This window comes from Aphelocoma coerulescens (genome assembly GCF_041296385.1).
Source record: "Aphelocoma coerulescens isolate FSJ_1873_10779 chromosome Z unlocalized genomic scaffold, UR_Acoe_1.0 ChrZ, whole genome shotgun sequence".
In the NCBI taxonomy this organism is placed as follows: domain Eukaryota; kingdom Metazoa; phylum Chordata; class Aves; order Passeriformes; family Corvidae; genus Aphelocoma; species Aphelocoma coerulescens.
Genome location: NW_027184085.1, coordinates 34,572,144 through 34,586,968, shown reverse-complemented (window position 1 = coordinate 34,586,968; position 14,825 = coordinate 34,572,144). Strand labels below are relative to the sequence as shown.

Genomic DNA, 14,825 nt, shown 5'->3' with positions numbered 1-14,825 from the left:
CACATCAAAAAGGACAATGGTGGCAGGTACTTTTTTGTTGTTTCTAATTATGATAATCTGCTCAGCATAAGTTTGAGTTATTACAAATACATGTAAGGCCAGTTTGTATTGTTTCTGGGGAACTTTATTCTCACTACTATGCAATGCTTTCCAAAGTATAAAATTCCTGTGATTATTTCTGTGAAAGTACTTTCTTCTGATAGTTGTATGTTGTGACTTAGTAATCATGTAAGACCTGAAATAGTGTTTCCCCTTCTTTCTTTTTCATGCCAAAGACTGAGAATAGTTTTATTCAGAAGGAGGATTTTCTCTCTCACCTCTGTTATCCTCTCCTACCTAATTTATTTTGCTTGTTGTGGAATTTGGATTATTTCACACTTTTCTGTTCTTATGGTCAGTTGTGGTTCTGATGGTCAGTTGTGGTTCTATTATGACCTCACATTCCTTTCGAAATAACTTAGTCATTTGGCACTAACCCTGAGTCTGTAAAGCCTCATGGAGAGAGGGGTTCTGTTTTTCAGAATCCAAGTCAAGATAATGAGAACTGCATTTGACCCAAACTCCTTCCAGCAGGTAAAATTCAAAGGTTGTTCAGGTCAAAAAGAATAAATTAGGTCTTTGGCATGCATTTAAGTTTGGCCTAGTCAGCTCTTTTCTGCAAGAAAGAGAAACCTGGTATAAATATAGTTACTGCTCTGGTCTTGGCCTTTATAAGTTCCTGGCAAAAAGGCAGTGCCCATGCTAGCTTTCTGAAATAGAAACCTACAAAGATAATCAACTGGTTGAAGAAACTATACTGAATAAGAAAACATACACAATTTTCTTCATGTTTGTTAATGTCCTTTGCTATTAAAAAAAACCCCTTTCTTAAGTATGGAAGATCATTGAAAATAGACATATTTAAAAATCTCTTTTTTGTTTTAGAATCTGAATCAGAATCCAAGGACTCTTCTTCCCAAATTTTATGGGCTGTACTGTGTTCAGTCAGGAGGCATTAATATTAGAATTGTTGTCATGAACAATGTTTTGCCACGAGCCTTGAAAATGCATTTCACATATGACTTGAAAGGTTCCACGTACAAACGGAGAGCATCAAGAAAAGAGAGGGAGAAGTCCAATCCTACATTCAAAGACCTGGATTTCCTGCAAGATATGCATGAAGGGTTGTATTTTGACTCTGAAACACACAGTGCACTAATGAAAACACTACAGCGGGATTGTCGAGTGAGTACAAATTGACTTCCATGTTCACCTCTGCTCTAAATTTCCTCAGTATATGTTGTTTAACCTCCATCTGTTTTCCATACTATTTAATGAGGGATAACTATGGATGTCAGAACGCTGATGAAGTATTTTAATTAAGCTACTGTGATCTGAGATCATAGTCATAGAATAGAATGTCCATATACTTCTTGAACACCAACAGACTTGGTACTATGAGCACTTCCCTCACTGGGGATCTTGTTCCAGTGCTTGACCACCATTTCACTGAAGAATTTTTTCTTATATACACTCTGAACTTCCCGAATGCAGCTTTAAGCCGTTCCCTTGCATCCCATCACCAGGCACCAACAATCAGCACCACCCTTTCTCCCTGCCTCAAACATAATATTGTCCTCTGCTCTTCAAAAGTCATGCCTTGTAGTCCTTTCACCATCTTCGTTGCTTTACTTTGGACACATTCTAATATTTTATATCCTCCTTACGCTGTAGAGCCAAAAACGGCACGCAGTCCAGAGAAAAGGTGAGGCTGCACTGATGCTGAGTGTAGTGTGACAATCACCTCTTTCAAAACCAGGTGGCTGTACTGTGCTCAGTGTACCCCAGCATACATCCTGTATTATAGAGGGCTATCCCTCTATTTCTCTGTACATCCAGGATTATACTGATCCATCTGTGACAATACCTAGGAATGAAGTCTAGTAGATTTAATATGATGATGATGATTATTTCCATTAAATTGGAGATTTTAATTAATTTTTACTCTAGGCATAATTAGCACTGTGGAGCCATTGCTGTGTATGATAAACTGTATGTAGAGCTGCTGTGAACATGTCTCTTGGTAAGCTAGGAATGGGAAGGCAGGCCTAGTGGCAGCAGTCTTATTTCTAGACCAAGGTAATTTCTTCCTCAGCTGAAAAGTAGTACTGTCCACATAATATTTTCAAGGCAAAAGAGGGATACCTATCATTGCTCTTTGAGAGGACCTTGGTGAATGGAATCAGTTCCTGTTATGGACAGAGAGAATTGCTGTAAAACAGGTTGGTTTTTTTCTTCCTGTAGCATGGGTAAGAAAATATAAAGTAGGAAAAGGGAGACTCTAGATCTCCCTAGCTTCCCAGGGTTCACGGGGTTGTGGAGAGAAAAAATCTGCTTTGTCTGAGGGAAATCTTAAGAATTTCATAATCAAAAAGCAAAATGGATAGCCTGAAATCACCACATAGAAGAGATACCCTGAATATCAGAGTTTGTTGTTCACTGCCACCTGTGGTACAAGATGGAAAGCATTGTTTTTGCACATGAATAGAATTTTTTGTTTAACTATCACAGAAGTCTGCAATGCCTTGTGATTGGTTTGTAAAGCTGTGTGACCTAATGTTCAGCTGCATATTCAGTATGAGACATTTATCTGACACCACACATTGTTCTTTCTGTAGCCTCTTGCAGTGAGTATTTCCTGAGCTCCTACCATGTGTGATGACACAGAATGCATCAGAATGTCGCATCTGGGGATCTGGATGCCTTTCTGTGCATCCCTACTTGTCCAAGGTTACTTACCCAGTCAAAGCCTGGGGAGTCCATTGTATTGGAAATAATAAAGAGAATCTAAAAGAGGGAGCTGGACTGAAAAGTAAAAACAAAAATCAATCATTTAATTGTTATATACAAAGGGACTCTTACTGGTTCTTTGAAAGTCTGGGAAAATTCCTGCTACATGTTACTTGAGTGCTGATCTAATATAATTCTTTTCAGTGTATAATCTTAAGTTAACAACTCTAAAGTTTGTCTAGAATTTTTAAGGGCCCAGCTAAATTTTAAAAGTACTAAAAGTAAAGAAGAAAATTATCCTATAGTAATCAGTGTATTTATGTAAATACACATATACACAGTAAAGTGTATGTGTGTATCTGTAGATATATGTATATACATACACTGAAGGTTATATGTATATAAAAAATTACCTGGCATTTTTTTTCTATTCAAACAAGTCTTACTCTGTGTTGTAAAACAGAAGGAGCAGACACTGTTATCTTTCATATAGCTGAATTTGCTCAGCTAATGAGGTCGGATCTGACTACCTACCTTTTACTTCTACCTTTAAAAAGACTAGAAATGTTCCTTCAATTTTCTGAAAAGGACATCACTGTTGCCTCTGCATTTTTCTGCCCCTGTAGTATTTGGATGGGTGCTTAGCCTGAGTGATAACTGACCAGCTTTTTAGGACTTCAAAACTCGTCATCTCTTTTTACTGCTACTCCAAAGTGAGAAAGTTAGTGTAGGCACTTGAAATTAAGAATTCATTTAAGAAAGGAAATTTTTGATCTTTCCAGTATTTCAGGACTAAGAAGTTCTCTTCTGTGTTGCTTAAATTTGGATTGTATTTCCATTGTTCATATTTGTAATCAGAATCAGAAAGCAATGGACTTTTCTCCTACTTCTTAAATACAAACATCCCTGGCTGCTAGCCCCTCTCCTCCTTAAGCTCCATCACTAGGTTCAGAGGCCTGGCAGAACTTCCTGGTGATGAAAGATAGTGGTGGTGTGGACCTGCTATGGTCTGTGACTGCTGTCACTGAATCTCCTGCCCTATTCAGCAATGGGCCCATGTTTTCCTTGGTCAGCCTTTTCCCACTAGCAGTAGAAGCGATTCTCTGTGTCTTGATATTCCTTGCCAATCTCAACTCTATCTGGCCTTTGGCTTCCTTGACTGTAGCTGCCATCCCTAGATGCTCCTGCAATGTTTCTCTGTTCCTTCTTTCTAGCCTGTCAGTGCTCACCTGTTCTGTGTGCTGCCTTTTCATATTCAAGCTGTGTTGTGGCTTCCTTGCTTAGCTGAACTGGCCTCCTGATACATCTGCTCAGCTGACACAAGCCATCTCAACAGCTGGCACAGAGCTCCTTCCCCAGGGAATGCAGTGCTGCAGTGGTGGACCACTGCTGGAGTATCAGTTCTGGCCTGTCACACCTCCCAGCAATGCTGGTGAGGAGATGCATGACCCACCCAGTTAGAGAACGGAGCTGAGTTGATTGTGATGATCCCTCATGGGCTGGTGTCTCCAGATTATCTACGGTGGGACAAGTACAGCATTGTTCAGCTCCTGTGTTCTCTGCTTATTTTGGTAACACTTGAGGTGACAGGGTCTGAAAACTCTGCTCACAGACCATTTTGCAGTATTTGCACCTTAATTGAACCAAGGAGTGTAACATTACAGCGTTCCTAAAGATGGAGCACTCATGACTTTATCATACATACAATGTACACAATAGAAAATTTGAACTAGCTTTCAAATTCCAGACTATTGCTGAGACTTACTCTGGCTATCCTATCCTCGCCTTGTTGCAGAAGCAGTAACAATTAAGCAAATTGTGGTCACACAATTTTAAGAACAAAAGAATAATGTTAAGATATTTTTACTATTAAGAAAGGAATGGCTTTTGAGAGTGTGCATTTTACCTTTATGGCAAAGAACACTGGACTTTTCTGGGGAAATTACATTTTTAAAGTGACTAACAAAGAAGCCTGTAAAGACAAGGAAATTTAAAGATAAAGAGGGTCATACCTCCTAAGTGTGAGGTTTGGGTATTATTTTCATCACTGCTGTTTTAGCCAGTTGCTACAGAAGTTTTATGGTATGAATGCACATCTGTTTTGTGCTGTAGCAACTGTGACAGAGACCTTGTATGACCAAATTTATTTACAGAATTTTTCAAATCCCTTAGTAGAGTGTGTAGTGTGTTTGAGTATGTTGCAGCTTTTTGCCTTTTTTCTACCTCAAAGGATCGACACAGATAATTCTTTAACCCAAATAATTTCAGTGCCCCATTTTATAGCATAACCTTACAAGCAGTAGTGTTTATTTCAATACAGTTCCTTATGTTGAAGAGTAATTATTGATTTGTTGTAAAATCAATCTTCTTTCTTCTGTGTTAATTTCTATGCTCCTTTTCCAAAATGCTTGTAGGAGAGGAAATGCTTCCTTGCATGGTTACCCTTTTAGTACTTGCATTTAGTAAGCTTGTATTTTTTTTCCTTTGAGTAGCATTTTTCTTGACCCTTTTATGAAAACGACCTGATGAAAACATTTTTTGCATGCTGTTTTGCATGGAGAGCAAATGTAAATGCAGATTTCTCTGTCAGATAGTGCGTAGTTTGGGCTGGTTGCATATAAAATAAAAATGACATTTCATGGCAGAAATACTTGTTTTGCTCTGTTAGTCACTGGCTGAGATAGTGGAGCGTAACAATGTCTAAGATGATTCACAGAATACTTTAATATCTGATTAGCTCTGGCAAAAGAAAATCTGATTCACAGAGTTAATTTTTCATGCTCCCAAACAACATATTTTGTGATGTCATTTTACTGTTGGTTTTTATGTGGTATGAAACAAAATAATGCTTAAGGCTACAAGGGGTGAATGACGCTTGCCATCTGGAAGTTTTCAGAGCAGCTTAAGTCAGCCTTGCCAGCGGTACTTGGTGACCAAGTAACAACACTGTGTTGACAGAATCTCTGTAGCTAGTGAATGGACACCTACATAAATACTACCAAGATGAACAATTTAATGTTAAGTTAATGAACTGAAGGTTTACTTGTCATCAAATACAACACTTGTTAGTACACAGCATGGTTAAGACCATTCTTGCTGAAACCTCCGAGTGCCATTTTGCTAGCAAGGTACATGACAGGGTGGTTACATGAGCAAAGATCGGGTTTTTTTTCTTCCCTTTAGCTACACAAGTAGTGTATTTCTAGGAGTTAATGTCAATTTTTAGTGATCTCACATGGATAAAGTCGTGTTTTGCAGGGCTTTCTCCTTTTGCTATGATTATAGCCACGTAATATTGTAATTTATTTGAGTGGGGTTTTTTCATTAGATTAGGTTCTCATTTTGGTGTCTTTGTAGCAAACACCTGCTGCTGCATCTCAGAAGAAGTTCTAAAATCATCAAAGGTATCTGCAAACAGACCTCAGCACAGGAAAAGACTTGTGCCTTTTTATGTTCTCATAGAATGCTGCATGTCCAGAAATACCTTGCTGTTTTGCATTTTGTTACTTCTCCTTGTTGAATGAGATTATTTCGTACAACTCTGTGCAAAATGTTACTTACACATTTTTAAATTGTCACAATTCAGTATTTTAAATATTTATGAAAATACATGTGTGAGAACCCCTCAGATATATTCAGCTGTAAATCCCACTGATTTACTTTAATCAAGAAGTAAAACTGCTGGCTTAATGCAAGCTGAGGAGTTTGACACAAAGCAAGTTGTTTTTTTTTTTGAGTGCTGATTTATGAGGTTCTTCCTTGTTATTCTGGTTAATTATTTCTCACCAGAAGTTTCATTAGAAACAAACAAGGATTGAAACATGCTTAGATATGGTGACAAAGGTTCATTTGTGTAAGGAGTGGTTGGTTTAGTTATCGCATTTCTAAGGGGAAGTAATCAGAACTGTACATCAGACTTGTAGGCAGACAGGGCCAGATCACATCATGATGTCCTGAAGGCACTTTGTGGACAGGACAATGCTGCCACTGAGTAGGGCTGTGAACAGAGAGTCTGGGGGACAAGGGCTAGAGTTCTTATGCTGTGTGCTGTTTATAAGAATCTGTTCTGCAATTAATCAATTGGTTGTGAAGGTGTTTCAGTCTGATAATGAACTGTAATAACAAAATAGCTACTTGTTTTATGATATTCTTTAGTAATCCTACAAAAAAATCACAAATTGTCAAGGAATAGTCTGTTGTATTTTACAAGCAGTATGGGTTTAAGTGGCAGTGATTAATTGATGTAGTCATAAGGATTAATTTTATCACATAAGAGGTCCCTGTGGAAGAAGAAGCAGCATATTACAGCACAGCCTCCCATGATACTACATCAAATCCTAGACACAGGTTATGTAATTAGTGCAGTAAAATCATGTGTCTAATGTGACCTAATTCAAAATGCAGCAAAGAATAGGTTGAAGGCAGAGCTGTCAGCAGTAGTTCATAACTGTAAAATAAATGTGGCAATGCTTTTCCCTAGCCTGACTAGCTGCTGTAATCTGGTTTTGCATGAACAGTGTTGCTTACTGTACTACTAAGGTGTTATTTTTTCAGCCTATCCAAAATTTACTTTTCAGTATTTGATGGCAAACATTCAGTGATTACATATTTTTAATGAATACATTATGTTGTAATTCCTTTTTGAGAAAGTCTGGGTAAAGGGTAGCAATAAGTAAGCAGTAAAGAAAATTTTAGAAGTTTTTGGCACTGAGTGCCTTTGTACCTGTTAGCCATGCTATTTTTGCAATTTATGATTGTAAACCACCAACATTTCCACACAATGCACAATAAAATTTCCAAATCTGGTGATGTGGTAATTTAAAATACACTTTTTTGTTGTGTCTGAAACCCTTTGTGAGTTCTGTCATCAGAAGATGCTGTGGACTACTAAGGGCATGCATTACCAGCCTTTTTTTTTGTTCCATTTGAACTAAGGCACCACTGTGTAGGATCCCTTTGCATAAGAGCAAACCCACATTGCCTTAAAGTCATTCTTTGAGTCTGAAAATCAGGCTGCACCTTTCTACGTTTAGATTACAGTGTGTTATGCTTAGTTTCATCACTGCTCTGATACTCTGAGCAATGAGTATTTTTCCAACAACTAGGATAAGTGTTATAAAAACCTTATGATAAGAAATACAGATCCATACTAAGTTACTGATTTACTGCTACATAGTCTTTAAACCTTCGCAAGTGCTGGAATTGCACTTTTTTTTTTTTTCATTAAGAGAAGGGATGTTTCTGCTTAACTAAAAATATTTATGCTTGGATAATCTTCATCAAAATTACAGACCTAGAATCTGCTCTCTCATCTCTGTAAAATCACTCCTTCTCTTGTTCATGTACTGTTGCCTCTTGATTCTGTGACAAAAATGACACCATTATCTTGGGGTGCTATATACCAAAACATATATAGAACCAATGCTGAGCTGCGTGAGGTAAAGGAGGGGTGAGTGGCACAGCATATCCCTCCTGAATGTTACTGGTGTTTCTGCCTCCACTTAGTAGAGCTGTTGTGTAAGACATTAAATACTGTTGCTGTCTGTGAGCAGTTTGGTTATATTACTAGATGTGATCACAGCTTGCTTTAGTTCATGTTTGGGTACTGACTTGAGCTGTATTACCTTTCAATGACAGCATGCTGCACTTTGTAATGGTGTAGCTGACTAAAAACAAATGAAAGTGTGTGAGAAAAGACATGCTGTCAGAGACAGAAATGGTTGATAGAGCTAGAAGAGAAGGCTGTTTGATTAAGTCATGCTTCAGAAGTAAAACTTTTCTTTTGAGTTTAGATAGGGCCTATTTAGCCTAGTAGAGAGGTGCATGATTTTTGTACTCCAATGTCATTAGCTGCCAGTACGAGGGTGGTAGCAAATACATTTTTTGACATTCGAAAGTTCTCCAAGAATATGGTTGCTGTTATAAACAGGAGGTGGAAGGGAGAGAAGAGAGTAGTATAGGCAAAAATGCTCAGGGAGGTCTGGAATGTAGCTTAGAGATGATTTTAAAAGTGTGTTGTTCATAAGTACATGATGGAACCATTAATTGATTATTTGCTATAAATGAAAAGGTGCTGCCTGGAATTATCTTTCTTGACTATAAAATAACATCAGGTTACATTTTGGCTGTACATCTTTCTTTCCAGTTTGTAACAAGAACATTCAGTTAATTAGATAACTAGCACTTTGACTTGTGTGGGATAGTAAAATGTTTTTGTTTAACTGTAATTTCACACATTTTCCTGGTAAGAGAAGCTTGTGCCTCGAAACTTGTGCCTGTTTTCCCTGTGATTTGCAAATTGCTGCTGTGAATTCTTTTGTTGTTTCAGTATAGCCATTTCTTCTGTGTCCATAGGTTCTAGAAAGTTTTAAGATCATGGATTACAGTCTGCTTCTGGGGATCCACATATTGAAAAGTACCATGAAGGAAAAAGAAGGAGAGTGTTCCCAGAGTGCATCAGATGCAAAACGCCATGGAGGGCAGAAAGTTCTCTATTCCACAGCCATGGAGTCAATACAGGGCCCTGGGAAGTCTGGAGACTCTGTCACCACAGAGACAACAAACACGTAAGTGCTGTAACCTGCTCTTAAGATTACTGTTAAAACTATTAACGTCAAAACATTAATGAGTACACTGCATTCCAGGAATTGAAAGATTGAGCCTTCCCCCACCCCCCCCACCCCCAAAAGCTGCATCATCAAGATTTGCCACAGAGCATGAAATTGAAATGTTGATTAGTAGATCGATCATCTTTAAATACATGATAGCATGATAGTTCAGAGTGACTTACGTATGCTCAAGAGCATTCTTTTTTACAAAAGATGTTACTAGACAGCTATTACAAGAGTCCCAGCTGTAATCTAATTTTAACTGGAACCAGCCTGGTGAGACCTAAGCAAAAATTATAAATTAACATTGAAATGGATATTCCTACAGCAGTTGCTTTTATCTTGAAGTTGTATACTCAATATACATAGAATGATATCATCAAACACTGAAGTGCAGTCATATATGACATTTCCTGAGACCTGAGACCAAGAACTTTTCTCTTATTTTTCTTCTAGCAAAACCTTGAATAGAAATTTGAATATATAGACAATCATTAATCTGTTGTTTTCTTCATAATATATTAAGGGCTATAAGAGCATTATCTTTACCATTCAGCATTGTATATAATCAATCCTTCATTATAATGAGGATTTAATTTAAAATTAAGGATTTACTTTTCTCCTGGTTCTCAAGGGAGCTGTGTAGGTAAATACAAATAATGATATAGAAACCTGTGCTTAAGCCTACAGTGAACAGGTGGGAGAGTTAGGATATTTAATATTCATAGAGAGTTTCCAGGTGTTGAGAACTCTAGAATATAAATTAGACAGTTTTATTTCACTCAGTTTTTGCAACTGACTCACATTCACACAGAAGATGGCCAGTGCTGTTGTATGATGGCAGAGGTGTTGCATTGACTGCCACCCTGGGCTCCCACATCACTTGAGCTTATATAGTGCTACTCAGATCCTGACAAATGGAGTCCTTTCTTGGCTCCTTGCACTATCTCCTCTCTCATATTGACGTAATGGCTAGTGGAGCAAAAAACAATGCTGAGGTTCTAAAAACAATGGACCCGTTTTTCTAGGTGTTTGAGTAGGAAGAGAGGGTCTTAGAAGGAAGGTCTTGTTCTTTAAGTTCATGGCTGAGCACAGACCTTGGACCAACTGGAAGCCCACGCGGTCAGAATTCTTAGCTTTATACTGTTGCTTTATCTGTCACTGTCTGTAAAGAAACTTTGGAAAAGCACAGTAATACATAGTTTTTAGTGAAAAATAGGTGAAACAACCTTTTTAAGACTTTGATTAATGTGCTGACTCTCTATGTTTTTTTTACCTAGGATCAATGAAGTGAGAAAATTCTCCCTTATCTAAAGTCACTTACTTTCCTTAAGAATGAACTGATGTATAATTTTTTTCCAGTTTTCAGATCATCTGAATACTTCCAATTCTATCTAAAAAGTATCTCAAAATATTAATCCTTTTTTTGAATGATGGATATTTACCACAGAATCCCAAGTACTTCTGATTTTCTATGTAAAATCCATTGCATGCTAGGTGACTCAGATTTGACTGACTTTGCACTGTAGCATTTGGCTTTAATATTGTCTATTCCTTTGGGTTTGCAAGTGGGTACAGTTCAGCTGGTAACTTGTGATCAGAGATGTCTAAAAGAGATTCTAACTATGTTGTTTCTCTCAGAATGGGAGGTATTCCAGCAAAAAGCCATAAAGGAGAAAAACTGCTTTTATTTATGGGTATTATTGATATTCTCCAGTCTTACAGGTAAGTTGAACTTCAACTTTCAATGAATTTTTACTGAATAAAATATTCTGAAATAACTTCTAAAAATGGAAATTTTATAAAGCAGTTCTGATTTTGATTTTTACATACTTAGGTTAATGAAGAGGCTGGAACATTCTTGGAAAGCTCTTGTTTATGATGGGGTAAGTAGATTTTATTATTTTTTTAAACTGATGATTTTTAGCTAGTGGACCTTTGACTCATGCTGACCAGGAAAAAACTAGTTCTGGTATATTTGTAGTCTAACATCACCATGTGGTTTGAGCTTCTGCTGAAATCTTCCCAATACATGCTCTGATTTTACTTGTTGAGCTTTCAAATAACAACTAATATTATCAGCTTTTCCTTATAACTTACACAAGACTAGCCACTTAGCAGGACATTGATGAATCTGTAACTGAAAAATACCCATAATTTGAAAAAATTCATTTCAAATGCGTGGAAGATTTTGCAGAATATAGCTGTATAATTCATAATTTCATAAATTAAATACCTAAAAAGCTCTTGAAGAATTAACCTTTAAAAGAAAAAAAACATTGTAATGATTCACTAGTTTTGACTATGCCTAAAATGTATAATATAGTTTGCCTGAGGTGTCCAGCTTCTTGCTTGACACCTTACTTGTGATTTACTTGTGGAAAATGTGACTGAGACCTTTTTCAATCTTGTAGGATACTGTTTCGGTTCACCGACCAAGTTTTTATGCAGACAGATTTTTAAAGTTTATGAATGCAAGAGTTTTCAAAAAAGTTCAAGGTAAGAAAGTAGTGACTTCTACTCTTTTAGATATTTTTATAAGCATAATTTTATAATGCTCCTGTCTTGGCAAGCCTTTCTTCAACATCATGTAGCACTTTCTTAGCTCCAATCAAGAAACTACATTTCTGGCAATTCGGATTTTACTCTAATAGTAAAATTACAGAGAATTTTGTATTATGTATTTTTGTCACATCAGGGCTGTCTAAAGGTAAAAGAGGTTCCTATATATTAGCACAGTTTTAAATTTCATGATCTAATGACATATCCACTCCTGCATCTAGTAATTGTAGAAATACCTCCATTGATTTTAATTTATTTATTTTGCAGAAGTAAAGATTGTTTATATACCATCTCCAGCATTAGGTATTCTTCTCTTTGATACAGATTTTTTCTGTGCTTTATCAAGAAAAAAAACCATAATTTGAATATCTAGTTTTCCTCTCCATTTCTCCTTCCTTATCTTTTAATTAACTCTCAAGGGTAAGGTACATATCACTATTAGCTACTTAGTGGGTGAAGTGGGCTAATGTTGGCTTCAGGTGACCATCTAGACACTCTATCACTCCCCCTCTTCAACTAGATGGAGGGAAAGTTATAACAAAAGGCACGTAGGTCCAAATAAGGACAGGGAGAGATCACTCACCTAATACTGTCCCAGGCAAAACTGATTCAACTCAGGGAAATTAATTTAGCATTTTACTAATAAAAAAAAAGTTTAGAGACACCTTCATACAGGCTTCTTCCATCAAAAGTTCAGATCGAGTTTTATTTTTACTTTGTTTTCTACTGCTGGAAGTTGTACTGGCTTTGTTGCTCTGCATGTTGCCTGAAGATGAGTTATGATTTTTGAAAGACCAGTTGAGCGTGCGAACTCTGAGCCTGCAAACTCTGAGCCTGCCCATGAAAACCACTGTTAGAGGCCTGGCAAACCAGAACAACAAACATGATTATGTCTGAGGGCATATGAAAGAAGACGGAAAACTGATAATGCAACAAGAAGGCAGAAGTGTAGGTGATAAGTATTTTGTGAAATTCTAAATAAGAAAAAGAATAGGACAGACAGATGAAAGGAGAAGGCTGAGAGTAACTATATTTTAAAAAATTAAGATATTTTAAGTAGAGTGAAGGAATCTTTAGAAGAAAAAGAAAATTTGAATTAACCCCAAGTAGTGATTCCCTGTATGCATGATATGTTATGACAGCTTTTCAGGAAAGTAAGACTTTTTGTGAGTCTTATAAATATTACTGAATTGATGGATAATTTATCTGTAAGTTGATCATACTACTGAAAGGAAATTCAATCTGAAGCATTGCTAGTGCAGAGAAGGATGGTGATGGGGGACAAAAGAGATCCAGACAAGCTTGAGAAGTGGACCCATGGGAACCTTACCGGGTTCAACAAAGCCAAGTGCAAAGTGTTACATCTGGGTTGGGGCAACCCCAGGTACCAACACAGGCTGGGGGATGAACAGATCCAGGGCAGCCCTGCTGAGAAGGACTTGGGGGTGCTGGGGGAGGAGAGGCTGCACATGACCCAGCAATGAGCACTCACAGCTCAGAAAGCCAAACGTGTCCTGGGCTGCATCCAAAGCAGGGTGGGCAGCAGGACCAGGGAGGGGATTCTGCCCCTCTGCTCTGCTCTGGTGAGACCCCACCTGCAGTGCTGCATCCAGCTCTGGGGTCTCCAGCACAGGGGGCACATGGGCTTATCAGAGAGTCCAGAGGAGGGCTGCCAACATAATTAGAAGTATGGAGGACCTCTCCTATGAAGTCAAACTGAGCAAGTTGGGGATGTTCAGCCCAGAGAAGTCTCTGGGAAAATCTTGTGGCAGCCTTCCAGTACCTAAAGGCTGGAGACACCCTTTTTAAAAGGGGATATAGTGATAGGACAAGAGGGACTGGCTTTAAGCTGAAGAAGAGTAGATTTAGGTTAGGTGTTAGGAAGAAGCACTTTACAAGTGAGGGTGATTAGGCACTGGAACAGGTTGCCCAGAGAAATTGTAGATGCCCCATCCTAGAAGTGTTCAAGGCCAGTTTCGATGGGGATCTGAGCAAGCTGGCCTAGTGGAAGGTGTCTCTGGGGTCAGTGGGATTTGGAACTAGATGATTTTTAAGATCCCTTCCAACACAAGCCAGTCTCTGAAAACTGCTGAGATCTGCTCAATGTGTGTGCAGTAAGGAATGCTGTAGGGAAGACCTAATAAATATACTGGCAAGGCAAAGATGAGTGCTTGGGGTTTGATGAGGTCCAGGCTGTTCTTTGGGCAAAAGCTGTTCTGATTATGTGAGCAATGAGGTTTTTTTTTCCAACAGTTATCACAAGTGGCATAACACATGTAAGACATACAGATTAGGTGTTTTAAATAGTGTGCATGCATACTAACTTGCTGCTTTACTACCAGATTATTTTTTTAAACCCTTGGAAGTGATGCTGAAACTGCACAGGGCTTGTTTCTTTCTAGTAAGAGAAGGGGTGTTTTTGCTTACCCTCTAGGAGAGAGTGTTTTCTGAGTTTTGAGGTTTTTTTATGAAGCAGAGTTCTTGACAAGTAAATATTAACTGATGGGCTAGAACTATCTAGTTTGTAAAGAAGCTTGTACTTTAAAATGGATCTGAGTTAGCAGTTTCATAATCTTGCTCATGAAGGTGTATTTGCCTTGAAGTTTGAGTGTCAAAATGTGGAACGGACACTCGGCTACAATACTACAGGAGGAGTGTTGAGCATATGGCATTGTCTTAAACTGATAGAAGGTGTTTTGCAATACTTTTTGACCAGTGTTAGGCTGGTCTCTTAACATTTTCATTAGTTATCTGGAGTGAGAAATAAGTCTATGTGGTCAGAGGGGGAACAAAATACAAACACACGCTGGAACTAAATGAGATTTAAGTAAAACAAGAATGACTACAAATACTAGAATAAATTAATGATTTAAAGTGTTAAAAGTT

At 37.8% G+C, this 14,825-nt stretch overlaps 1 protein-coding gene across 9 annotated transcripts in view; it reads left to right on the top strand.

Moving 5' to 3' along the window:
* Positions 1–14,825, top strand: part of PIP5K1B (phosphatidylinositol-4-phosphate 5-kinase type 1 beta) — a 102,466-nt gene that overhangs the window by 67,412 nt on the left and 20,229 nt on the right. For all 9 annotated transcript variants that reach the window (XM_069000867.1, XM_069000865.1, XM_069000868.1 and 6 more), the window contains 5 exons: positions 925–1,224; positions 9,124–9,335; positions 11,019–11,102; positions 11,215–11,263; positions 11,792–11,876. In XM_069000867.1, coding sequence (XP_068856968.1) covers positions 925–1,224; positions 9,124–9,335; positions 11,019–11,102; positions 11,215–11,263; positions 11,792–11,876 — 730 coding nt within the window. The remainder of the gene's footprint in view (positions 1–924; positions 1,225–9,123; positions 9,336–11,018; positions 11,103–11,214; positions 11,264–11,791; positions 11,877–14,825) is intronic.